The sequence below is a fragment of the Colletotrichum truncatum genome (assembly GCF_014235925.2).
Source record: "Colletotrichum truncatum strain CMES1059 chromosome Unknown Contig_0008, whole genome shotgun sequence".
Taxonomy (NCBI): domain Eukaryota; kingdom Fungi; phylum Ascomycota; class Sordariomycetes; order Glomerellales; family Glomerellaceae; genus Colletotrichum; species Colletotrichum truncatum.
Genome location: NW_027222405.1, coordinates 1,675,289 through 1,702,178, shown reverse-complemented (window position 1 = coordinate 1,702,178; position 26,890 = coordinate 1,675,289). Strand labels below are relative to the sequence as shown.

At 53.2% G+C, this 26,890-nt stretch overlaps 6 protein-coding genes across 6 annotated transcripts; 5 read left to right on the top strand and 1 right to left on the bottom strand.

Annotated features, from left to right (window-relative positions):
* Positions 1-7,751: 7,751 nt before the first annotated feature.
* CTRU02_211955 (uncharacterized protein) lies at positions 7,752-9,997 on the top strand (the record flags this gene model as incomplete). Its single annotated transcript, XM_070205747.1, has 3 exons — positions 7,752-8,253; positions 8,344-8,565; positions 8,676-9,997. The coding sequence occupies 3 exons, from the start codon at positions 7,752-7,754 to the stop codon at positions 9,995-9,997; spliced, it is 2,046 nt and encodes a 681-aa protein (XP_070060560.1).
* A 1,724-nt stretch (positions 9,998-11,721) lies between these two features.
* CTRU02_211954 (Protein N-methyltransferase NNT1-like protein 1) lies at positions 11,722-12,636 on the top strand (the record flags this gene model as incomplete). The annotated part of the gene is made up of 1 exon (XM_036725607.1): positions 11,722-12,636. One exon carries the CDS (start codon positions 11,722-11,724, stop codon positions 12,634-12,636), a length of 915 nt encoding a protein of 304 aa, XP_036582812.1.
* Positions 12,637-13,984: 1,348 nt separating this feature from the next.
* CTRU02_211953 (TGFbeta receptor associated protein) lies at positions 13,985-17,654 on the bottom strand (the record flags this gene model as incomplete). The annotated part of the gene is made up of 3 exons (XM_036725606.1): positions 13,985-16,978; positions 17,025-17,434; positions 17,489-17,654. 3 exons carry the CDS (start codon positions 17,652-17,654, stop codon positions 13,985-13,987), a joined length of 3,570 nt encoding a protein of 1,189 aa, XP_036582811.1.
* Positions 17,655-18,157: 503 nt separating this feature from the next.
* Positions 18,158-20,468, top strand: CTRU02_211952 (Golgi membrane protein; the record flags this gene model as incomplete). The annotated part of the gene is made up of 3 exons (XM_036725605.1): positions 18,158-18,278; positions 18,331-18,498; positions 18,544-20,468. 3 exons carry the CDS (start codon positions 18,158-18,160, stop codon positions 20,466-20,468), a joined length of 2,214 nt encoding a protein of 737 aa, XP_036582810.1.
* A 1,478-nt stretch (positions 20,469-21,946) lies between these two features.
* On the top strand, positions 21,947-22,850 carry CTRU02_211951 (uncharacterized protein; the record flags this gene model as incomplete). The annotated part of the gene is made up of 3 exons (XM_070205746.1): positions 21,947-22,154; positions 22,199-22,751; positions 22,802-22,850. 3 exons carry the CDS (start codon positions 21,947-21,949, stop codon positions 22,848-22,850), a joined length of 810 nt encoding a protein of 269 aa, XP_070060559.1.
* Positions 22,851-23,837: 987 nt separating this feature from the next.
* On the top strand, positions 23,838-26,441 carry CTRU02_211950 (F-box domain-containing protein; the record flags this gene model as incomplete). Its single annotated transcript, XM_070205745.1, has 1 exon — positions 23,838-26,441. One exon carries the CDS (start codon positions 23,838-23,840, stop codon positions 26,439-26,441), a length of 2,604 nt encoding a protein of 867 aa, XP_070060558.1.
* Positions 26,442-26,890: the final 449 nt, after the last annotated feature.

Here is a 26,890-nt window from a genome sequence, read left to right as displayed (position 1 = left end):
GGTCCGTGCTACGACCCTCCCAACCCTGGCACCGCCCCTGGTCATCGTCCCGCCCGTCCTGTCCCAGGCATTCGGATGATGGGCTGTGTGTCTCCTGCACTCACGTCTCCTGCATCTGTTTAGCCTTGGCCTTCCGTTTCTGCCTCTCTTCCGCATCTTGGCCGACTTGCGTCACGGAGGGAGAAGAAAAGAAAGAATTTTACCAAGGGTCCTGATGAAGGATCGCCAGGCCGCAAAAATGAATGGTCGTGGCGTCGCTCCTCTGATCCTGCGTTGCCACAGACCATATCCGTATTTGAGGAAGACAAATGTGCCATGACTTTTTTTCCCTCCCCTGAGTTCCGCGCAGGTCTTGAGCGCTACCCGATACATCTTTCAACAAGGTTGCATCGTCTAAAGCCGGCTACAGCGGGGGGATGGCCAATAGGAAGGCCTTATCTGCAAATACGGGGAGAGCAAAAGAAACACACAGGGAAAGAAGCAAGGGAAGTACGTACTTCCACGGTTATGCCCTGTAATTGGACATAAAGTTCGGTGTGCATTCATTTCATCCTCCTTCCCTGCACTTACACCTGCACCTGCACAACGATGGCAGGCTCAGCCCTATGCTTCAAGCCCGTCCCGGCATCCAGGCTAGTGCCATCAGCCACACACACACACACACACCAGCAGCTTGTGAGTATCTGCCTCCCGTCTCTTGCAGAGGTGAGCAAGCACCTGCTGGCAAAATATGTAGGGTCAGTGCTTCCCCATGCCTCCTGCCACGCCACTGCAAGCGAGTTCCAACCAGGCGGGCATGGCTCATTCTCATTCCATTTCTATTGAACAAGAACGGAGCTAAAAAATAAAATAAAAACGAAAGTAAAAATGAAGCCATAGCATCCCGCAAAGGTTATGGAACTAATAAACAAATGAAAAACAATCAATCAATTAATAAAATCAACCTGAAAGGTGGAGATTGTACCCGGCGACCTGGACACAATATACTTGGCCGCCGGGCGTCCAGTTGCGGTAGCATCGACAATCCCAATGGTATCCAGTGCTCTCCAGCTACACTCAACCTCCTACAGCGTTGGACGCTGCCATACATAGCCTATCTCGAGTGCTGATCCGGCCCAAACCTACCTCATCTCTTTATGACCAGCCTTCTTATGACCTCCTGTCTCCGCAACATCATTAGGCAAGCCTCAATGTGGTGTACCAGCGTGCATTGCATCTCTCATGCGCCACCACGCTGCTTGTTTTGCAACACACAATCGCCGTCCATACTAAGTCCGGCGAAGGCTCTGTTTTCCGTCATGGATCACGCTGCAATGGCAGCACCACGCACGGTTGGCTTGAGTATGCCAAGCTGAACGAGATGTATTGCCTTCCATTCCATTAAGATGGTCTCATTCGATGGTGGACGTCTCCTCACTTGCCGAGGCAGCCTGTCATTTCAACATTGCATGGCAGCCTGCCGTGCCGTCATGGGATCGCTATACGAACCAAAGCTTTCAATAGGATACCATCGGGGGCGTAGAGACATCGATGCAGCACCTGAGTGGCACAGTCGGATCGGGTCATGACACCCACCTCGCCTATTGATATCACTGCTTACTTACTGACCTGGCGGCCCTGGGCTTGGCTTCAATAGTCGTGTTTTGCTCAGGGCAAACTATGGTCTCCCATTCGCTCCAAACTGCCCCGGCCCATGCTGACCCGACCAGCATAGGCCAGCAGCGGGAGCCCCATCGTCGGCAGTCGTGATTCTTACCTCTCCGAGAATCTCTTTTCTTCTGCTGGATCAGACGGCAATGTCCCCCCCTTATCCTCGACAGAAGTGCACTTTCAGCAGGTCCAATGAGACTCCCTGAGGACTCGGTATCGGAGGCGGCAATCGGCCAATATCAAGCCAGTGCAACGGACGCTAAAATTGCCAGCGAGATACGTGGTGCTTGGTGAGCCAGTCAGAGGCCGATGGGCCACGGCTGGCGCCTTTTTGCCTCAAACGCAACATTCTCCCTGCATTTGAGAGCCAATTTCGCCCTGATGATACGGAGTAGTGTGCGACAGATTTTTCACCACGCTTTGATGCGTAAATTCAACTCCTGAATCAAGTAGCCCCCTGAGGGGCGGAAGAGGCTCCGTTGGACGACAGCAAGGGATCACCGGCCGACTGGGCCAGACATTCGATATGGAGCTGTTCTTCTGTAGGGCTGAGCGCCCTGAATGCCTTTCTCGGGATGCGAACTGGCTGCAATTGACAAGACGCACCGCGGAGCTGGAACACGTCCCCAGAGTGTGGAACCCCTACAGGTGATTGGGCGGCACACGAGCGGCATGTGCGCTGCATATCTCTTCAGCCAACGCCGGCTGGGTGGTTACACTCCAACGATGGCATCCCTCCCCCGTGCCTGGGACTCGCTCTATACAAGACAAGACACACGAGAAGCCTAAGGGAGCCATTTCAGCAAGCCACCAAACAACTGCATGCAACGGGTTGGAGACTTCGGAGACTTTAATTCTGTTGGTCAGCGTCGACTCTCTAAACTAAAGTCTCATTTACGGATTGCCTTGTCTGAGGTAAAGGCACGCGAGTGCAAAGATTCCATGACGTTTGCAGGGGCGCCAACAAGAGAACCATGAGGACTTTTTCGGCAGGTCCCTAGGGCACCGTAAACGTCCCGTAGTCTCGGAGGGGGAAGGGGCGGCGTGGAAATGTGCTAATGAGACGCCGCATCAGACGTTGGTCCTGAGTTTTCGGCGACCTCTTCAAGCGTCGGCGAACACATATCGGCTCATTTTGACTTTGTGATTGGTTTCTCCCGTCTTCGAGGATACGCTTGCCTGGGCCGGAGGGAACCCATACGCTTTTGACAAGAGACCGCCAGGCACCGCATGACGGAGCAAGCACGTCCTTGTGGAAAGACTTTGAGAGACGCGGCTCCTCTGCCAAATAGAGACTTCCATAGTGCATGAAGACTTTCAGCATGCTGCTATGTTTGATGACCGCAGGGTTCCTGGGGACAAGAGCTCGTGTCGGTAAGGCGTTCCATGTTTACCAGGAAAGCGGGACGGAATCGAACTTGCCAAGGGCCAGTACGTGCCACGAGCATAAAACATTGGGGGAAGACAATGTCTCTGAACAACACCCTTGCCCATGCCAACTCTGTGTACTGCTAGCAACCCTTGGGGTTCATCGGGGCTGGTGAGCGCAAGCCAGGGTAGCACCGCCTCCTGGATTTCTTTTTAAAGATTTTGGCTACCTCCACAACAAGGATGGTGCGTTCCGTAAAAGCACCAATAGAAAGACTCACACAGGAGTCTTGGATAAGTGAGCCAACGCTATTCCCGTTCAGGCTCCATGTCTCGACGGACGGTATTGGATCATGCCGACCGATTCTTGTCGGCTTTCTTGAGGTGGGGAGACGACTTGATCCCCCCAAAGGGTACGGCTTGTATGTTGCCCCCGGCCAACGACCCACGACGCGAGATGCTTGAGGCAATAGCGTGTGAATTCTCGTCAAACGAAACGTCTCCTATGCGGCTACTTCTGAATTCGACTGATATCGCGAGCCAGGCTAACCATGGTTTCGACAATGTCACTCCCCGAGAACCAGGGACTTGGCGAGAAGCAACATCGTTAAGCCTGTGCGTTCGGTGAGAGGGTTTTGCCGCGTGCTCGTGCGACAACGGCCGTAAATTAGGGAGACTAGCGAAGAGCTTTAGTTCTCAATTTATGTGCTCTCTCGCTTGAATTGGCCAGTATTGTCTGGTACCGGAGGCGGACGATGTTGCTCCTCTGGTCCTCTAACCCCCGATGGGTGATTCGACACGATTCAACAGTCTTTAACGACTCCCATCTGGTGCCTGCCTTTGGCCTGAGATGGGCGGCCCAGTAGTCACGAGAAGGCGCCAGATCAACAAAACTGCAGGGCGCGACTTAGAAACTGACCAAACAGCCACATTGGAAGGATGTGTAAATAATATCTTGAATGAAGCTTTGAAGCTTGCAATTAGCTTCATGTCTCACGACAGCAAAGTGCTTGGTGGCATGGGTGAAGATTGGAGAGAAGCATCTAACCACCACAGAATTCAGACCCGTCCCCACCAGTCGCACATACATTTCCCAAGAGGCCGGTTGCACCAAAGATGCAGTCTCGGCGCGGGCCAATTCGAAGTGTGGCCATTGAGTGGTCGACGTACGCCCCCAAAGAGTGGTGCCGTGTTGCGCATGCTTAGCGTGCAATGACTATTACCGATTGACTCTGGAACCTTTCAACGTTTGAACCCTGAGCGAGCTAGCAATCCCACCACTCCGGATTGGCATGGCATCACAGACAAGAGACTCAAGTTGCAATTGACTGGTTGAAACTCTATTTGGGGAATCGCGGTCTTGACTGAGGGTCACAACCTTCTGGTTGGGAACTGGTGTCTGCGCCTGCGGACAGAAATGCTCGATAGAGACGGTGGGCCGCTCCTCAGCCAGTCGGACATGTGCGATGTAAGCTCCTTCGCCCATTAGAATTGCAGGGCTTGACACAATTGAGCTGGCATGTTGCCGTTTCGGGACGCGGTGATGCAAACAAGATGCTGACACGCAGCGTCATCCTTGCCCAGAATGGAGCGCCAGTAACGTCCAGTGGTTGATCAGAGACACAAGTGTGTAGAATCTCTCCGTTCGTACAGCAACCCATTATCTCACGAGGAGGCACAGGCTGCGTCGCTGTATCCAGTCGCCAGTGCAACCCACACACCAGGCACCACCAACGGGTAACTAGCCTGCCCTTCCAATGCAAAAGACTGACAACTCGAAGCTAGAGGGACGGATGAGGCCGGGCTGTGCACACCAACAACTCGAAGGCGGCCCTGGCTCGGACCTGGTGCAGCCACCGTCTGCAAGCGTGGGGAGAGTTTAAAGATGCTGTTCATTGGTCCGACACATCTCCATAACGTGATGGGATGCCACACCCAGCACAGCAGAAGCGCAGCCAGTATGCAGAGTGCAGTATGCAGTGAATAAAAATAATCCAAACTAAGCAACGCAGCCTACCCTTCCGCCAGAGCCTCCACAAAGCCCTACCAAGTCATGCCTGGTTTTCCTAATCGCACATGATGAACCACTTTTGGGGAGGGTTATGCCTTTTCAAGGGCAACAAACGCAACAACCAGGCCAGAACGGGGGATGTCAGACGCACACCGGCAGCCTTGACAACGCTAGCAAAGGCGACTGGCTGTTCATACCCATTCGGTTATCATTGTCGAAAGGGGGCGGGCTATGGCTCATTGAGCGAGCCTTTTTTTTTTTTTTTTCTTTTTTTCTTTTTCTTGGGAGCGTAGTGTGGCATGGTACAGAATACCTCCTTATGCCCAATGGCTATGGTGTTTCTTTTTCAGGGGCTGTCATTGCTTTCCCACTACTAGCATAGCAGATGTAGGAAATCGCGTGTCCTGCTCCAGCTCTTAAAACTTACAACTGGGCTTTTGCGAGGCCGTCAAATGTGAGGAGCTCAAAGAAAAGAAACTTTCCGTTAGCCTTTGCCCTTGGGAGGGCAGAAAAGTCCCCAATACTACCTGTTTGTTGACTAACGAGTTCCAAATATGGCGCATAACATTTTGTTCGTGGGGGAAAGAAGATGAACTGGAGGATGAAGCAAGCGAAAGCGGCAGGCTTTGTTAAAGCCGGTGTCGCGTTGTGCCCTGAAGCCTGGTTTCGGCAGCGTCCATGAGCAGAACGGCTCGATAGGATTTCGTCGCGATGAGGCCCAATCACGGCTGTGAACCACGATGCAGACTTTGGTGTCCTAGACGTCCTCTGACTGGCGGAGGAACGGCTGGATACCTAACCTCTGCCGGTGACCGAACCACACACAGAGGACATGTTCAACTGGGCACAGGGCAAGTCAATCAAATCTTGGGCATGTTGCGTACAGTACCTTGCCTTGAACACTCGCTGCCTGTCTCAACTGGGTCCCCTGTTGGATAATATCGCGCTCACTAGAGCCTTGAGCCGCCAGGGGGTTCAAGCCACAAGGCCTGGACACAACTCTACTTGAGAGGGGGAGAGGGGGAGTCACCTGTATCCACGGAAAGTATCATGTACGGGGCTTCTTTGTGTTGGGGAGTCAAGAAAGGCCCAAGCTGCTGGGGCCTGGTGGGCCTGGCTGGCTCGACTGGTGCTTATCGAAGGGGGCTTTGGCAGCCATCATACTGCGTGGCATTGGGCGGACGGCCAGTGCTGTGGGAGGCCACCACTGGCAAAGGTATCGTGAACCCGCTATGGACAGCTTTGACCGCGGTGTCAACAGCTTGCTTGCTTTCCACATCCATTTTGTGGTCGTTATCATTGCCCTACTTGGTCCTCAAAGTTCTTTTTCTTTTGCTCAAAGCCTACTACTGCCTGTCTCTGTCGCACACCACCGCGGCAGACGGCCCAGAGGCATGACGGATAGAAATGAGAAACCAGGTCAGAGACAGATCTTGGTTATCCCGCATTACTGGCAGAGTCGACGAGCAGCTCAAGCCCACCCCCCCTTCCAAAGTACACCCAAGTCAAAGGCCGAGTCTGGAATGGGGTTGTTTCGTGGCTCTAGTACCCGGCACCCTAGCCCAGCCCCAACCAGGTCATCTTCGACTAGTTCATTTTCGTGCGTATCTTGCGCTAAATGAGGTATCCATGGAGCAAAATCAGAGGCAGTGGTAGAGGAGGAACAACAAGAACGAACGAGGGGAAAAGCCACCGCTATTCTCACCCATTTCACATCCACACACCCACGGCGATGACACCCACACCCCCCTTACCACTACACCACCCCTGACCCCTGCTGCTCGCTGTACCGCCTCGCTGCTGTTGCCGCTACTGCTGCTTGCTTGCTTGTTGCTCTGCCCTACGAGTCCCTAGTGCAGGACCTCTCCTCCGCCCCCTGGGTGCTGGTCCCTTGCCCATCTAGCCTGGGGGGGGGGGGGGGGGGGGGTGTTGTCGTTTACTGCGTGGAGGGGAGAGCGATCCGCATCCACCGGGCCCCAAGTGCCATCAACAAGCCAGCCACGGCCGTCCACAACCCATGTGCCCCCCAGTCTGCAAAGTTGCGTGTGTCTTTCGATACCCAGCGCGGCTTCTCGGCCGGTCTATATCAGTCGTGGGCCCCCAAAGACTCTACAAGATTGTTTCCCGCCCCCATCGGTCTTCATCTCTATCAGTACCAGACTCTTGGTTTCAACAAAGCCCAAGCCAACGACTATTCTGTCTCTTGCCGTTTGAAAACATATATATCAGCTGTTCCATCCCGCCCTTGCTCATCCTACTTCGGCAGTGATTCGCTAGGACAGAAAGAAAGAGAGCTTTCAAGAAACGACAGTTGACATAGACCTACCACTTTCAACCATCACTCACCTTCAGCAAAAAAGGCTTCATCTTGCAACCAGTTGTCGTCATCGCGCTCTCATCCCACTTACACGGCATCTTCCCAAAGCTGGGAACGGAAAAGAAGCGTCTCTAAACATCCAGATCCTCGGGGTCTTACGCGCGGACACGCCGCTGGCATGAACATCGCTGCAGGTGCGCTCATCAGCCCCACTTGAAAGCAGGCGCAGCACAGCGCAGCAGTTGGGAGGCACCCAAGAAAGAAAAGGACAGACGACTAACACGGGCAGCGACAGCAGTGGCAGCATAACACTCATCTGTGGCTTTGCTCGACAACCCGCGACAACGTCCAACCCTATAAATCAACCACAATCCCATTGCCACCTCCCAACCCACAGCCGCAACAATGGTATCGATAGATCAGTCATATAACGTGCTCTCTAAGCATTTGGGCTCTGAGCACGACGACTACATTCTCTACCCCGAACCCCCCCAAGGAGTTTTTACCACGGCGCCCATTGAAATGAGCATCCCTGCCGACGTCAGCTACATGTTCCCGACTTCCATGCCCATGGAGGCTTCTCCCATCTACGAGCCCAGCTTCGTCTACCAGGGCCGCACATCTCCTGGCCTCTACGAGGAAGGCGACTTTCAATTGCCCTCGTCCAATCTCTCCACAACCTCCGCGCCCTCGGCCACCTCATCCAATGTTGGATCGCCGCAGTCGCATTATGACCAGCCGGCGCCAGTGCCCGAATGGGCGCATCCCGGCATCGCTGTCACCCCGGGCATTGTACCCCACGACTACTACAACACCGCGGGTACTGAGTACTCGACCTACTCCGGCCAAGGTATGGAGGACTTCGCAGCTTTCGACTTTGTCAACACCAAACCCCCGGGTTTTGTGGGTGAGTTACAGACCGTCTCTAGATCATCTTCTTTCGCAGCCCCTCAGCGGGTTTCTTTTTCTTCTGCTTCGCACGAGACTGCTGTCTCCCCCTGTCCTGTGCGCGAGTCCGGGCTTGTCTTGGATACACATCTGTCCTCATCACCCGTGTCTCCCGCGTCGCGCAAGTCGAGCGCGACTTTTGTCTCTCCCAGCTCTACTTCTCTCTCTTCGCCCCCGGCGCCAGCCTGGAGTATCTCACCGAAAACGCCGCGGGTATCTACTTTCTTTTCTCAGAGCAGCGGCCACTTTATCGCTCCTCTTGGTTCTTCTTGTTGGTTTTCCTCTGTAGACAACACCGTCTATGCCCAAGAAACAAAACAAAATTTATTTTGGAAAAAAAAAAAAAAGGGTTCCAAGTGCTAACCAGTCGTTTTCCCACAGACCCCTCTCTCATCCACCCCGACATCAGCCGTCCCATGCCGATGCCGGGTTTCGATCCCAACTTCCACCATCCCCAATATCCTGCGTCACCCGCGCTGTCCGCTTCGTCCCAATCCATGGTCCGGAACGGCAGTCAATCGCCTTTTATGCACAGCGGCTTCCAGCAGCAGTTCAGCCCCTATGCCACGCCCGCAGATGCACGCCGCCCCAGCCTCCACTCGTTCCCCTCAAACTATTCAGACGGCAACGCCTACAGCGGAGATGAGTCCAAGGAGAAGCAGCGTTGCCCGCATCCCGAGTGCGGCAAGACCTTCAAAGATTTGAAGGCTCATATGCTTACTCATCAGAATGAGCGTCCCGAGAAGTGCCCGATCGTGACCTGTGATTACCACATCAAGGGTTTCGCGCGAAAGTACGACAAAAACCGCCACACCCTTACCCATTACAAGGGTACGATGGTGTGCGGCTTCTGTCCCGGGTCCGGCTCTGCGGCCGAGAAGTCGTTCAACCGCGCCGACGTCTTTAAGCGTCATCTGACGGCTGTTCATGGTGTCGAACAGACACCACCCAATAGTCGGAAGAAGAGCACTACTTCCAACAGTGGCAAGAAACTCGCTGGTTACCCTCCCGATGCTACTGGCAAGTGTTCGACCTGCTCGCAGACATTCTCCAATGCCCAGGACTTCTACGAGCATTTGGACGACTGCGTGTTGCGTATCGTGCAGCAGGAGGACCCTGCCGAGGCCATTAACGCGAAGCGCCTGGCCGAGGTCGAGAACGATCAGGAGGTACACCAGACGTTGGAGAAAAACCACTTGCCTACGCAGACGCAGACATCATCGACAGAGGAAGACGACGATGAAGACATGGACGAAGAGGATGACGAGGACAGCAAGAACCGCGTCAACTCGCCGAGCAAGCGCAAGAGCAATCCAGTCAACGGCGTGCAAAAGTCACGCGGCCTCACTCACTCCCGCGGCGGCGGCCCCATCCCCGTCAAGACGAAGGGACGCAAGAATCGCCGCGATTACCCCTCATCCTGGGGCTTCGATAAGGGCCAGATGACGATGAAGAAGCGTGTCATGGCTGTGTTTGACGGTCCACGGCGGCTGGCCAAAGATGACATGATGCTCTCAACAGATCATGAAGTGCGCATTAAGTTGTCGGATGGCGCGAGCTACGTGACGGACCTGGACGTACAGACGCTGAAGCGTGCCGAGGGCTTCCTCGGTGCGACGGATGAAGAGAAGGGGCCGTGGATCTCTGACGACCCCACGAAAGAGCAGATTCAGCAGATGCATGACATGCTCGAGAGCTGCTAAGCGGCGCTGTAATGGCAGGCGGCGGAGGGATCTACATTTGGCATTCACTATACGACACGGAGCAACGGCGGCAAAATTCGATGTTTGGAGCATGGCTGGCTGGCGCACGCTTTTTTTCTTTTTTTTTTTTTTATTCTTTTCTTTTTTGGACTATGACTGGGTTACGTGGGAATCTAGCATTGGGATTCATGATTGGAACGGATTGGCTCATGTACTGCACCGCCAAAGGTGTACTGGTTGATACCCTAAATCTTAGAGGCACTATCGTATAATACGAAGCTCTTCTCATTTCATCATTGACTGGCCCATTTTCGCCTTGATGGCCTGCCACAGCCATATGCCGGCCATTGCCTGCAGCCGAAGAAGCAGCCAGCATTTGCCGAATCCGGATAATCGTATTATCCTTGGGAGTGAGTAAATAAGCCATCAACAGGCAGCCATATAACACCTGAAACAATTGGCCCGCTCTTTGCCCTTGTCAAAGACGGGGGTCACGGGTTCAAAGCCAGCCCTGAACGTAAATGACAGACCGGGGGGAAGGGAAGAGGATGACTTCATTAAACGAATCGGTCGGGGATCTGGGTTGGACCGACAGGCCCTGCGAGGATGACCCGAAGCGAAAATAGCCATGCATACACAATTCAGTGGTGGGTGGTAGCAGAAACAACAGGTTATGTCAGTTGGTAGTTGCACCTAACACTGGTGTGTTACACTGGGTAGCTTGCAACTATTGGGTAGGAGGTACAGCACACAGCCTTCCGGTAAGACCGAGCGAGTTATGCCAGTCGGAAGGGGCATTATTTGTTTGGTGGCAGCCTAGGGGATGTGGAGCGGCGGTTGGTACCCGTAACCGAAGCGAAGCTTACCTAAATTTTCTTTCTGGCAAACAGGCACAGATTTTTTTTTTTGGTTACGGTATGCACAACGTGACAAACACATACACACACACACACACACACACACACACACACACACACACACACCGCTATGAGATTTATTAGTGGGGTTGGGGGCGGTGCAATTGAATGCGAGGGAGAACAACAGAAACAACGTGGCTATGTGGCGGTGGAGCGGCAGTATCCGCATATAGCCCTAACGAAAAAGGAAAAAAAAAACAAACAGACTTACACGGCCTCAAAGGCCTAAGCCCCTCTTGTTTTCCATCTTTTCATGCCGTGATACGGCTCAATCGAAGGTGCCGGCAATAATGGTTGGCACTTGCTTGCCTGGGGGACAGCGGAAGCCCTATCACAATGGCGTGGGCCAGCTCGCGGAGAAAACAGTGCCCTCTCGTCACTGGTTATACCTACCCGCCATGGGAACAGTAAAGGGGTGCTGTACACGCACTAGGTGTAGGTCTGTCTTCAGCGGGGCACATCCCCGCTCTTCGTTTTGTCAGAATTGTCGTCGTTTCTGCCCCTCCCCCTCCTTCCACAAGTGTGCGCACGCGATGAAATTTCCCCTTCAAGTTGCGTAACTTTTACCAATGCAACTTCAAGCATCTGGGATTACCGCGCCGCTTCGACACACATTGCCGGCTTCGTATTGGTGCTCGCCCTCGCAATCGCAATCGCAATCTCTCGGTCCCTGGCCTCTTCCCCCCGTCCTCCCGTCTCGGCCTGCAGCATCCCGCCCGGAGTCTCGGTAGCCAAGCCTCTCCCCGTGGTGGTATCTTGATCCTCCTTTTCGTACCCCGGCGCTCTTACATCCCATCCCCCGTCGTCATGGCGCTCACATCCCGCATCCGCCTGGTCGGACCGCCCGCAGAGTCCCCGGAGGATTTTCTCATCAGCTCCCTAGGTGTCATCTTCCCAGACGACGTCACCAATCAGCACGGGGACGCTGACCACGGCATTGAGTACGCCTCTCCGCACATCCGCAGGCCGTTGCGCTTCGACCTTGCCGAGCCCAGTGCCGATGACGACCGGAAGCTCTTCAGCCATTACTTGTGGAACGCAAGTCTACAACTCGGCGAGTTTGTCGAGGCTGGTACCTTGGGCTTGGACACAGTGAAGATGCAGCTAGGCCCGCCCGTGTCGCATTTCGACGTCCGCGGTCTGACCACCATCGAGCTCGGAGCCGGTACCGCGCTGCCGAGTATCATGTCCGCACTGCTGGGCGCCGAAAGAACCGCTGTAACCGACTACCCCGCCCCCGCCGTGCTCAAGACACTCCGCACCAATACCGCTCGCAATATCAGCGCTGCCGTCTCCCCAACCGGCGCTCTCACTGCCGAAGAAGTCCTGGTTGAAGGGCATTCGTGGGGCGAGCTTGACGACCCCTTCTCCGTCGCCAACAAGAATGCATTCGATCGCGTATTTGTTGCCGATTGCCTGTGGATGCCGTGGCAGCATGCAAACCTACACAAGTCCATCTCCTGGTTCCTGCGAGACAGTCCGGAAGCCCGCTGCTGGGTCGTGGCTGGTTTTCACACCGGAAGGCCCAAGATGCGTGGTTTCTTCGAGGAGGCGGCCCTGGCCGATGCTGGTTTGGAAATCGAAAGCATCTGGGAACGGGACTGCGACGGCGAGGAACGGGAGTGGGTATGGGATCGCGGCATCGAAGATGTCACCATTCGAAAGCGCTGGCTGGTTATTGGCGTCTTGAAGCGAGTGGTCAAGGGCGCCGCTGATGTGTGAGGTGCGTAAAGTGCTCACTTATATTCTGCAATCGCAGGACAGACAGACGTCATACCTCCATCTATAATGCTTCATTCCCTCCCCGCCCCGTCTTCTCAAATCATTCAAGGCTAAGGCACGCACGTTCAGCTGAGGACGTTTTCTCGGGGGAACTTTTGCTCTTGTACTATAGTAAGGCCAGCGCCTACACGATAACAGCTAGCTCGTCCCTGGAGTCCATATCATTCTCTGGTGCGGCTGAGTTGAGGACCCGCCCTTTCAGCTGGATTGTGCTCGGCTACCGCCCCTGATTGGCTTCTCGGGTCAAAGGTGGCTTGATCCAACCATGTACTGAGCCCGTTTGGTCAAACACGGCGCACTTTGACGATCGTGTGTCATTGACGCGTTCTGATGCGTAAGCACTTTTGACTCAACCATGGCTGAAGTATTTGAGTAGTTGAATGCTACGGCCGAAGTTGGGCTGGCGCTTGGAGGGGCCACACACACAGTACAACAACATGCCTTCAGAGATGCGGGAATGAGCCAGTTTGTTAGGGGAATTTGGCAATAATCAGTATGCGAGTGCCCTCTCTGTCAAGCACAACATTGTGTGCTCTGGATCCCTTCGTCCCTTGACCTTTTTATTTTTATTTTTATTTTTATTTTTTGTTTGAAATTTTCTTAACATGTCGACTTTCTTTCCGTGCTCCCCCATGTGCACGCGGTACTACTTTCAAGCGTGGCCAGCCACAGATCAACACATTCTTCCCTTTGCTCCTAACACATCCTTTCTTCATTCCTTCCGGGGACTCAGTTATAAGATCCAGACCTACAGGCTTGAGACAGACCACTATATGATTACTGATCGCTAAAGTAAGAGCACATCCAGTGTATGCATGACGTGTCAAGTGTCCGTACAGCGACTGGCTCGGCTTGTGAGGTTTGAACGAGCGGACGTTGTAGGCGATAGCCAAGCTCAGGATGTGCGTGTGCGAAATCGTCATGTCAGGCATTCGTTAGTGATGATAACAGTGTCACGTATTCGGGGTTATGGTTGAAACTACATTATCCTGTATGTTTTGCGGTCGCAGGGAACTGTCTCACTCGTTTACTTTGACGGAATAGCAACAAGAAAGTATAGCAAAGAAAAGGAGAGACGAGACGGTCGTTCGACAGTTTGGCGAGCCAGCTATTGGCACGACTAACACAGCCGCTTTATGCCCGCCTCCTCCGATAGGCCTTGGTCGGTATCCGTAGCGGGCGCTCCCCTCAAATCTTTGGTGCATCATGTTAAGGCTATAGTACATTTGAACAAACATTGTCTTCAAGTCATTATGCCATTGGTTGCTATCCACGCTACAAATCAATACTAGTTGGGTGCCTCGATCGACGGGCCCTTTTCATCCACCTTAACAATCAGGTCGTGGTTGACCCTGAGATTTTCTGCCGAGCTCAGAGCTTTGGTCACCGCCGTCTCGTGCCGCTCCTGCGTGATGCGCCGCAGTGCCGTCACTAGAAAGCCGGCTACGACGTCAACAGACCACTCATCTGGAATGACCGCTAGGACGTCCTCAACATCAAACCACCCACCAAAACGTTCAAGCAGCGCACCCGTCTGCTCAATCTGGTCACTGACGTCTTCGATGGCGAGGAATTCGCCTAAAACCGCGCGAAAAAGTCGTGCTTGCATCTCGTGCGTTGGGGTACTCTCCCGTCTGCCATCAGGGCGTGTGTAGATGCTTGACCCCCCACGTAGACAATATGAGACGGCTGTATGGTAATCTCCAAGCTTGTGTACAAGCAACCGAATAGCATCTTCGTGGCGTCGCTCTCGCCCGTCGAGAATGATGGTCTCGGGAACAAGGAGCTCGTCCGGCAGAGTCGCAATACGTTCCCTGATGGCTGCAGCATCATAATGGTGTGCGCCGCCAAGCAGTTGTAGCAACCGCAGCCGGCTGTGCCAGACCTCATCGTCTGCCGGTACGTTGTCTGTGAGGAACTGCCGGTATGTTGGCTTGGGCGCCTGAAGAGCCCTATACGCTGTATATGTATTGGCAAACGCCTCGCGGCTTTCCTGGGACGACTTGAGGTCGGTGATCACAACGTCTAGGTAATACGCAATGAGATCATTAACGTAGTCTGTGTGGCCCTTACCAAAGACGAGATGTTCCAGGTAGTATTTGACAGCATCGGGTGCCTCTTCGCGCAGGATCTCCACCACTTGCGCGGGCTCGAACTTGGGAGCCTTACCCTTGTCTTCGGCGAACACCTGCACGCCCAGTTTGGGGTTGCGGCTTGCGAGCCAGACGCCATATTCGCGAACAAGCGCCTGACTGCTGATTTTTGTCAAGTATTCCCGAACGCGCTGCTCACCATCACGCAACTCACCGCCGTCATCCCGCTCCCCCTCAATGATGCGGCGCCAAGTGGTGAGCACATCACCTGCCATCTTGCGGCTCTGGTATAGACGGCTGAGCACAAAGAGACGATGATACGTTTCTAAGAGCCCTGCGGCCCTGTCAAAACAGTCGACTCCCTTGTCCACAACGTCGTAAAGCTCTGATCTGACGGAGGAGCTTCTTTTCGCTAGACCCTTCGGTGATTTCTGGTCGAGCTCGAGAAGGACCAACAGAAGGGCAGCGTCGACCGTTCGGAATACTTCGCTTTCGTCTGCCACACTACCGAAGCCTTTTTTCTTCCGCCATGCCCCTAGGAACCGACGCAAGAACTCCATAACCTCGGTGTTGAGGTTGCTGATCGTGTGGCTGCCTTTTTGAAAGTACTCACTTTCCAAATAGTTTTCAGTTGTCCTTTTAACACCGCCAAAGATCCAGATGCCTCTCCGGCTCTCAACAATTTCATTTCGCAGCCCAGGGACCAGTGAAAGGACGACCCGGGGATCAAGACTACTGTCCACCAGAACCTCCTCCAATGCCTTCAATTCAGGGTCAGAGAAAGGTACCTCTGTCACGTGAAGCAAGCTGGTCAGGAGCAAAACACCAGCTCGTTGCCGCAGATAGCTGAACGTAATAAACTCAAGCTCCGACTTTGCGTCCTGGCCTCTAAATGAATTTAAAATGGTGAAGATGGCGTGTCGTTCGAGCTTAGCAGGGTTAAAAACGCCATCTTGCTCGCATGCAGCTTCCAGTCTCGCCTCCAATCGCAGTAGCATGGGGTTACGGATCGCCCACCAGATGTGGTCGCCTGACCACACTGCTATCCTTGAGTTCGCATTTGCCAGTCGTCTTGCGAAGTCCTCCTCTTCCGCATTGCGACTCGCTTCCCATCCTTCAGGCAAGGCGTCCTCTTCTTGAGAGTCTGCGTCGCGATCGAAAAGCTCTCGCTCCTTCGACACTCGCTCCAGTGACGATGCCGTACGGGAGTCCGCGCTCCTTGGGGAGAACATGGTGGTTTCAAACTCAACACCAAAAAATGGCGAAAACTTTCTCTGACATAATCTGTCGATGATTTCCTCGAAATGTGTCTCGTCGGTTCCCATGAGAGCCCTGATTCCTAAAGGAGCTGTCTCACCTTTGACTGTAGAGTCCGCTTCTAGCCACCACTTTGAGGCTTGGGGCTCGGTGCCGTCAGAGTCCCATCGCTGGATTTCCAACCCGTGACGCAGGCCCTTCCCAGAATCCTTAGTCATAGACGCGAGTACATAGCCCTCTTCCTCATCGGCTAGAACTAACTTTGACGATGCAAGGTCAGACAATCCCCCGTCTACTACAACCTCCCTAGGATATCTATCAAACTCGATTGTGGGCCGCGTAGGGTCACCGTCCAAATTCACAAACATGCCAATACCGGGCTCTAACGGGCTAGTGCCGGTAACTAGTAGGAATTCCTCAGCGGTGGGGGATACGATGTGAGGCTTCAAGAAGACGGGCGTCGGTTTGGTTAAAGTGGCCTGGGCACCTGGTGCAGCAGGCAAAGGCTTATCCGATGATGATGGCGGCGGCACCTGGGCTTCAGCCGCTGGCCGAGGACTTGTAGAGGGAGTCGGGACTAATGATCCCTGGAGTACACGGTCATCCGCTCCTCGAGGGCTCTGGTCTCTATGGCCGCTGAGGATGCCACCGAGACTTGTGCTTCTAGCGTGTCCATGGGGATCACCAGCAGACAGAAGGGGACGGTTCTGGACCGCTGACACGCTTCTTAAAATTCCGCCATCGGCGCTACCCGCGATGTCCTGGGCTTGGCCAATTTCCCCTGCGGGCTGTGAATCGTCCAACGACGATATAGTCATTAGCGGAATGCGTAACTGTCTGTCGACGTCGAGTAACGAATAGCTTCTACTATCTGCCACGCATGCAATGGAGTCCCTGCGGACTGATATAGTAGTACCTGGGACGTCGATATTCTGAACTGGTCAGTCATGGTTACAAGTGAAGAAGTGCACCATTTACCTTAACAGCTCTCGCGACTTCTCCAATCTTCACCACCTGAATCCTTCTATTCAACGAGAGCAGGATGAATACCCCAGATGACGGGTCACCACTATCATCTTGAGGGTCATTTAAGTCGACGCCGCCAACCCAATTACAATTCTTCACTTGAGTTGTTCCAAATACAGGGCTTAATTCGGGAAGCGAATAGAACGTGACAGTCGAATTGCAAAGGATGCAGGCCTTTCCGACCTTGGGCAGAAGAAGAATTTGTTGGACGCCTGGGCGAGGATTATTGGACTCTGCGAACGCCGGCCGTAACCTGGAAGCAAGTATGAAGGCTGGTCGTCCGGCTCGGTCGGCGGGATCAGCTGGGATCTGGACAAAATGAAGCAATTCGGATGCGCTCGTGCCAACGTAGAGGTTGTGTTCTAAGTCGGAATAGCAGTCAGCAAGCGAATACACTTTGGTAACAGGTTCCTTACCTAGGTAATCGACGCAATTGATCTTTACGCTGTCTGGAACACCATCTGCAGACAAAGGCACCTCGTCCAAAAGTGTACGCAGTACAAAGGGTGCGTCATCGCGGACCATCGTGTCGGAGCTCCCAGACGCAGACGAGCGTTGGTCGTCTGGATCTTCGGAGGCCATTTTCGGTCAGTCGCGCAATCATCGGTGCTGCTGTGCCATTGTCAAGTGCTATGGTCCCGAGCAGGGCTGAGTTGGTGATGCGATGCCTATGCGGCTGGGAAGCTCCAAGACAAGTGGGTAACACCAGGTTCAAGGTGCCAGGTGCATCCTCCAATGGCTCCCAGCACACTACGTAGGTACCTACGTAAGCACGTCCCCGACCAGCAAGACAACAGTGGACGGCCTACCCGCGCAAGCATCTGCGCCGTGTCTGGGGTGGCTCCACAGGACACGGAAGCGATCAACTGGCTGCCTGTGCACCCCTAGATGCCGTCCGCAGCCAATTGATTGGCTGCCCAGAAAGGGAACACGTTCTCGAACGAAAGCGCAGCCGAAACACATTTTCGACACAAGCTCAACAGCAGATGCTTCTAACCAGTAAGGACATCATCCGGCCCAGCGTCTTTATTCCAGGCCGTCAGTGATGAAGTGAGCTGGTGACTGTCATCGATACCATCGCAGACATGGCAGATCTCGTTGAATCAGTCTTGGCCGCCGACGCCAACGCTCAACCCGCCGAGAAGCCGGGCCCAGCGATTCCCGACGGCGGCAACAAGTTTCAGCACGCAATATCGGCTTGGAGAAGTAAGGAAGACCTCGGATATCTTTTATATGCTTACCGTACTGATCAAAGCAGCTATCGACTACACAAATCTCGTGTCGAACCTCGACAACACTGCCTCCGAGATTGTCGCATACCAGAGAGACTCTACCGTCCAGCGGAAGGAATTGGCACAGAAGACTAAAGACTTCAGGAAGCTTGATGATGCCACGAAACTGTCCGAGGTTAAGGGCTTGTTGAAAGGTGCGTTTACTGCCGTGTCTAATGGTGCCTGCTGACCGTTGCCAGCCTACCAAACTTTCATTGACCTCCTCACGAACCATTCCAAGTCTATCAACTCTGCCTTCCTCCAGGCATATACGGCCTTGTCCGATGCACCCGACCCATATCCCCTCCTCGAGGCATCCGTTGACTCGATGCTTGTGTCCGAAGACACCCTGCCAAAGTTGACGGAAGAAAATCAACATCTGCAGCAGTCCGTTGCCAAGCTGACGACGCAGCTGGAAGAGACCGAGTCGAAACTGCAGACCGAGTCTGCGGTAAAGAAGGAACTTGAAAGTAACCTGGAGAGCAGAGTCAAGGAAGTTGAGGCTTCCTGGATTGCTGTCTTGGATGAGAAGAAGGACAACTGGGCTTCAAAGGAAAAAACGCTTGAAGAAAAAGTGGAAAACCAGGAACGCCTTCTTAACGAGATCAAAGCGAGCTACGAAGTAAACCAACGACTGGGAAAGACTGATGATAGCGATCATGAAGGACATGCCGGCCACGTCACAAGTGCTGAGATTGAAATGCTTCACTCCGACTTGGACCGCACAAGTGCGAGACTGGCAGAGGTCGAAGCACGCAACGAGCAGCTGCGACTGGAATTAGCACAGTCGAAGTCTTCTTTGCCCGCTCAAGCGCCTATCTCTTTGGAGGATGATCCTGGGTACATGCGAATGCGGTCCGAGAACTCGTCCCTTATTCGCAAGCTTGACGCTGCTCGCGTTGAGAAGGAAGGACTAAAGCGTGACCTCGACAGTAGACTGCGTGGTTTAGAGAGAGAAGTCGGCCTGCTTAAGGAAGAAAGAGACAATCTCAAAGCTAAGGTCCAAAAATGGAGTGATTACGACGACGTGAAGCAGGAGCTCGAAGTTCTCAAGAGTATTGAGTTCTCCACAGGCGACGATGACGACGTGCGGGAGGCTGCTGACAACGATGCCGAGGCCAAGAGTCAAGGCGATACGCTTGAGAAGCTGCTTCTAGCCCGTAACAAGAAGCTCAGTGACGAGCTAACCATTCTGCGAGTCTCCCACCAGGATCTTCAGACTAAGCTGTCCGATTTGCAGGAGGAGATGTCAAGGACAAACATGGAGCTCGAAAAGTCGCAGCAGTTGAACGAGCGACTGGAGAATGACTTGGCTACGCTGCAGTCGGAGTCTTCCAACGCCTTTCCGTCAGGTGCTTCTGTGGCGGGCACTTTCAATCGTTATGCTCCATCAGTTGCACCCGGTCGACGAGGAGGAAGGGTGTCACCGACATCGTCTATTATTAGCGGCATAGATCCCCGTACAACTGGTGGAGAACCAATGGGTGGTGGTTCGGGCATCTTGCCAATGATCACTGCCCAGCGGGACCGGTTTAAGAAAAGAATTGCCCAGCTAGAGGGCGAGCTTTCTGACAGCCACCGCACTGTTTCACAGCTACGACAGGAGGTATCTGCTCTTCAAAAGGACAACCTGAATCTGTATGAGAAGACAAGGTATGTCTCGACATACAATCGAGCTGGACCGTCAGCGTCGTCATCCTCGGCGGCATACTCATCAAATCCAAACCCTTCAACCGTGTCGATTGGAGGTACCGGAAACCCGGGCATCACTATGGACAGGTACCGCAAGGCGTACGAGTCAAACATTTCGCCGTTTGCCGCTTTCCGAGGGCGCGAATCGGCTAGGGCATACAAGAGGATGAGCTTCCCAGAGCGAGTGGTGTACTCGGTGACGCGGATGGTGCTAGCTTCCCGAACGAGCAGAAATTTGTTTGCAGCATACTGTGTCGCGCTGCATCTCCTAGTTTTCTTTTCTCTATACTGGCTGGGAACGGTAGACGTGGAGAAGCACGCCAGCAATCTTGGAAAGTCGGCAGCTGCTGCTGCCGCAGCGGGCGCCGGGCGCGTTAACGGAGCCGGCGATGGTCACGGCGACTGGCATGAAGAAGGGTTCAACGGGCACTAGCGACTACGATCCTGGCCAGGAAGACGAAGAGTGAGACCATGACGGGACGGCAATAGCGGCCCTTGCTTCATCGGGTCTTTGTATGCAGTATCTGCTGCTACAGTTGTATGATTGGGCGTCTGACTATGTGTATGTGGTATGAAAATCGTGGCACTAGTGAAACCTCACGAGAGTATAGATACCAGATTATTTGTATACCGAGTGATTGAGCCGTTTACTAGGTGCCGGAAGCCTCTGCGCAAAAGCCTAATAACCACGGCGCATAGCTCTGCGCGAATCTTCTATAATTATCTTTTCTTGAAGAGCTGCTACCCCAATGTCGAATGGGACAAGTGATTCGACGGAATCCCGTTGACGCTGGCCTGTTCATGCGGCCGAAATGGGGACGATTCTCTACGGCCAATGAGATGGCTACAACGGCACATAACGGCGCGGCAGAAGGAATGTACAAGAGCGGATACCTGCATCGTGGGCGCGTAGCTTGGGGGAAGACGGCAGAACGGGTACATGTACAAGGTCGTTCCGGCTGTAGTAATCCCGGCCGGCCTATGATATTTGAGCGCTGACGCGATGACCTATTTCAGGCTCTAGCCGCCCTACCTACTTGCACAAAAAAAAAAAAAAAAAAAACCCTTATCCCCCCATGGACTGTAATAATGTAGGCGCAAACTGGCAAGTATGAATTTAGATGACGGGACGGAGTTGACTATGAACATGCTGAGGGTTCATCTGATTATTATCGTCAATGTCTAGATCAATTTACTTCATGATTTCGATGAACACAGCGATAAGCAGCACAACTGTTTCTTGAAGCCTGCGGAGACGTCTCCCGTCATTCAACCTGTATCAGGCTGTCCAGCGGGCCCGGCGCTTGCATCTTGCTGACCCCAGTGAAGATCTCAACCATCCACATCTATTTCTTGCATCTCGTCCTCCACTCATACACCCTTGTTCAACCCCTCCAACTTATCCTCGTCGCTTCCCGCTGCCGTACGGTTACATGGCATGGCGGCTGCCAGTCTTGGTCTCTGGACGCTGCGAATAACCACTCTGCATCGCACACACCACGGAAGGTCCTGGCCACCCTCCCCGCCATTTCATTGAGAGCCACATTACCACACTGATCTTGGTAAGCTGGTCCCTGCAGAGACGGAGCAGCCAGTTGTCGTCCTTTCGCGCCAGGAGCAAGGTGTTTGTGTGTGGTATATTAGAAGCGACAGCCTGCTACTACTTTAAAATCGGTCGCTCAACATCATACGGCTTATCTCGTATATCTCAAGACGAGTTTCCTTTTTTTTTTTTCATCATTTCTCATCCTAGGTTACTATTGGTCTTACTTTTTTTTTTTTCCCACCCTTCTCTTCGCCTACGAGTTCCAAGTCCTAAAGTTGGGCCGCGTCTTTGTCTGCTAGAACGAGCATAATCATCGGCATCTACATTTCATCATTCCATTCCAAAACGAATACCAACAGACAATCATGCGCTACTCCAACATCTTAGTGCCAGCTCTGGCATCCCTCGCCCTGGCGGCACCTACATACCCTACGCTAAACCTCAAGGCCGCATTGCCAGGTAATATTGAGGACATTTCCGAGTACTTCAACTTGCTCGCAACCAAGGTCCAAGCTCTGAAGTACTTGTCCACCGAACCTATTTGCGACTTGTCTAAGGCTAAGATGATCTCTCGTGAGTAACATCGTGCCATTGACTCGGGCCTGTATTAATGAACCCAGCTGCGGAGAACCTTCCCGCTCCTTCCAAGGGCTTGACGCTTAAGCACGTCGCTATCGGTCGCGGCACCCAAAATTACACTTGTGATACCAGCAACTCAACAGCCGTCCCGGTGGCTACCGGTGCCGTTGCCACTCTTTTCAATGCCAGTTGCGTTGCAGCTATGTATCCCGACCTCCTCGAGAAGCTACCTTCAGTATCGATGAGCTTCAACCTCACCGACAGCTCAGCTCACCCACGCCTTGGCCCCAGCAACCTTGCTGTCTCAGGTCATCACAATTTTCCTGCTGCGGGCGTCCCCCTCTTCCAGCTCGCGATCAATGGTGAGCAGATTGGCGACGCATTCTGTGCCAAGAACTCATCGATTCCCGCACCTCCTACGGCGACCGCCGGTCAGCAAGGAGAGGGTGCTGTGGCCTGGCTCAAGCTCCTCACCACAGAAGGCAGTACCGGTGGCCTCCAGGAGGTTTACAGAATTACCACGGTCGGTGGTAGTCCTCCTACTTCTTGCAAAGGCCAGCCCGCCACATTTGAGGTTCAATACGCTGCACAGTGAGTCTCATTTGAACCTATTTCGCATCAAGATTGCTAAGACATGCCAGATACTGGTTCTATCAGGGCTCCGCCCCAGTCAAGTCTGCCGCCCCTTAAGCGAGAAATAACGAGTGTTTTACGTTCGGCGTTGGGGGTATTTGAACTATTTCTCGTTTTTTCTTGTTATGCCATCATGTAGTTCTCTGGCAACAGCCATGGCTAAATTAGCCAGCCATAGACTGCGCTATTAGATAGCATTGAGATAATATTAAATGGTCGTATTAACCAGGGGTGGACATGTTGAAGGAAACAAAATCTTATTCCGGGAAAGGTGTAGAAACCCTTTAGGATGCATCCACATTACAATAGAAGCGTGCTCGAACCCAGTACCTAGCTTCACGAAATGGGTTCATTCGGCAAGTCTGGACCCGCAGCCCACCAACAACTACCCCTGGCTTCTGCGCAGGCGGCCCCGCCAAACATGCCATGAATCTCCCCGCTTCCTGCGCAGAAACCTCTTCCTTTCTAATCCGTGCTTCTGGCCACATGCTGTAAGGCCCCCGGAACGAGCCAATAGCGATTATTTCTTTTCCCAGAGGACGCTAAAAAAGTGGCTCGCAAATACCTTTTGTGACTTCACCAAGGTGAGCGTCAGTCGTGTCTGTCGCCTGTCACCCAAGCTTTTTTGTTCTCTTTCACATATTTCGCTCGACCCAGGATTGAACTCGTCTCTCTCCCCTCTTGCGCCGACAACTTCACAATCATCAGCCCATCGCCTACACCGTCCTAGTTCTTACTTCTTCACTACCTGCCGCTGTCACGTACTGGCATCCATCCGCTCCTGTCTAATTCGCTTCGAGTGCCTCGATACAAGTGTAGAGCAAGGCGACAACCTGAGTGACGTTCTCTCACAGCTGTTTCTCGACGCCCACGAGCAGGCCTGACGCTTCGTGGTTTTATTTCGATCAATTAAGTTTAGTCGATCGGGCAGACTCGAACCACCATCATCACCGCGCTGCTATTCCGGCGATTAATCCCACGCCTGCGAGCGAACGAATCGCCTTGATTAGGCAATCTAGCCCATGAGCGGATATCTCGACGGCCATGACTACACGGGCCCCTGTTATCCCGGAGAAGCCTCGAAAACGACGAAGGCTTCACTCGCAGGGCTCCATGGCTTCAGATCGACCGCAGCTCACTTGGCCATCCGCTCAAGTCCCTGTTGAAATTTTTGACGAAATCACCACCTACCTGTCACGGTCAGATGTCAAGAATCTGCGTCTCGTGAATCATGAATTTGACCGCATGGTCTCGGCTAAATACTTCCGCAATGTCGTGGTTCCTTTTCGGTCCGAAATGTACAAGGCTAGACAGAAGGTGTCATACAAGGGTGATCTCGAGCCGACCCAGCCCTGTACCGACACACTATTCTCGAGCGGCATGCGGATTTTTCAGTCTTTTGGAGAGCACATACTTCGTTTTGCACTGTCGCTAGAACTGGACGAAGAGAGTCTGGCATACCCACCGATCAAGCCAACTCAGAAGGCTATCACATCTTATTGGGGGATATACCGATGGCCTCACGAGTCGTATCTACGGTATACGGAACTGGAGGGGCTCGAGCAGACTGCCGATGAGACCGCTTCGATGAAGGAGGCTTTAAACTGCCTAACCCAGGTCCAGGAGCTTGGGCTCTGCTGTGATGCGGGACTAGGCTACCTGTTGGGGCCGGATCAGCAACTCGAGAGTCCTCCCTTGCCCCATCCAGTTTTCGGACTTCGCAATCTTCGATATAGGCTGCTGCATCAGCGATTGGCACGAGCTGATTCGGCCAGTATGAACGCCCGCAAGCTCGCCTTCGAGAGTCCCCGCGATTTCAAGTATACCGTGCTGGAGTCGATGGTAAAAAACGCCGGTTATACGCAGGCACAGGTGAAAGACGCAATCGCCATGCTATTGAGCACCGAGAATGTGTCTTTGGTGAACATAGACTTCGATGAACGCACCACGGCAGCCATGGCGACGTCCGATTCAAGCATTAATATTTTCAACCCTGCTTCAAATCCAGGCGTCATCTCCAATGTAAACGGCGCTGCTGGAGACGACGACGACGATGCAGCGCTCCAACGGGCGGTGGTATCCGTGTTGAGCGAATCCACATCCGGTCACCCTTTGCAACCCAGGAACCTCACAAGAGCGCAAAAGGAAATGTTGTTGGAGCTTGAATGGGCTCACAGGGCACTCATCCAATCCTATGTGATCGCCCTTATCGACAACGCCCACACAAATAGTTTTAATGCTCTGACGACCTTGACTGTCGCCAAGATACCCAGTAGCCATATCTTCATGTTTCAGAGACAAGACTTCTGGCAGAGTTTGCCTAATTTGACAAACGTTGCCCTCGCGGTCGTTGCCGATTGGCGTCAAGTAGCCAAGGTAGCTCCTGGTTGCGTGGAGGACAATTTCGTATCACCAGTAGATGCCGTCGCCAAGGCATACCAGTTACTCCAGGATTACGTTGCAAAACAATCCAATATTGCGTTCCTTCACTTCGAGTGGATTTGCGGCGGTGAGTTTGCACCTGGGATCACACAGAGGAATCTCAATGTTCTTCCCGCGCCGTTTTGTCTGCCGTCCCAGATGGTGCAACCTGACGTAGCCAAGGCACCAGAGCACCTGCTGTCGCTGCCATACATCAAGCACCTTTCACTCAAAAACTGCTACAGCACACCACATGTGTTTCTGCAAGTCGTCCGATCTATGGCACTTCATTCTCTGGAAAAGTTAGAGCTCGAAAGTGTTTCCCTAACCGCACCACCTACGCGAGATCAGGGTCACGTAGGAACGTTTTTGCAGGTACAAGTGCAGGCGCAAGTCCAAGGACAAGTACAAGCGCCAATACAAGCTCAGCAGCAGGTAGCTCATGGTACTGCCCATCTTCAGGTACCACAGCCCCCACCTCTTCCGCCTGCGCCGCTTCAACCACAAGCCCCTGCAGGGCCTCAACCACCTGCCATACATCCAATACCGCACGGCATGGTTTTTGGCACTATACCACCTGCAATGATACCACAAGCTCCCCAGCAAGCAGCACAAGTAATCAACATCGGTCTACAGCTGGTTCAGCCTCCACCGCTCCCCTCTGAGCCAAATTGGAGCAATTTGCGGCTTAAGCAGCCCAGTCTGCTGACTTGGGCGGGAATTGTCGAACGTTTCACGCCAGCACCCACGATAAAGGAGTTGATGACCAGACAGGATAACGAAGAAGACCTGTGGATTGAGAATTTGGTTCAAACAGACGAGGGTTACCGGTGTATTCCCAGGCCGCATGGTCTTCTCGAGGAGAAAGGGTACTTCAGTATTGAGAGCATGTCGTTCAAATCGTGCGGCTATGTCGTGTTAGAAGTACCCGCCATCGACAACCACGCAATACTGCCAATCAACCCCCCCTGGCAGGAGCCACAAGACGTAACGTCACGGCGAAGGGAGCTTGCCCCCTTCATGCAGGTGTGTACCGACAGACTAGCGGCCAAGATCACGAACTACATGCCGATTCAGGAGCAGTTCAACCTCACAACTGCTTATGGAATGGACACTGAATGGACGAACGTGTACGACGAAGAGGTCATTGAAGCTGCAAAGCGTGACGGCATCGTGCATCCTGGCAAAGGCCGTTTCAGTGGCACGATTTCCAAGACAGCCGCATAGGCTTTGGCTCGGTTTGATGACGGCTGTCCTTTAATTTAATGAGGCATGCGGGTTGGGTTAGGAGGTATTATCGGAAGTTACAACCTCAAGGCGTTCGGAAAGATACCACGGAAAAGGGATGATTTTAAGGAACATAACGGGGTAAAAGTATCATAAGATCGGCTACGTCACAAGTATAGGGTTTCGGTCATTGAATGCATATCCTTATCCATTTGACGCCAGTCATGAATGCTCATAGCTAGGACCACTTTAGGGAATCATTTTTGCAGGTTTGTTTATTGGTAGCCCTTTAGACCGTTGCGCGAATTCGCATGCCAATCCCTAAATGCCATGATACCATAGCCTTCCTGTACACCAGCATATGAAAAGCCGCAATTTTTCCACGCATCCATCGACCCAAGACCTCCCAGGTTCGCGTTACCCCAGTCGTCCCGCACACACTAAATCAG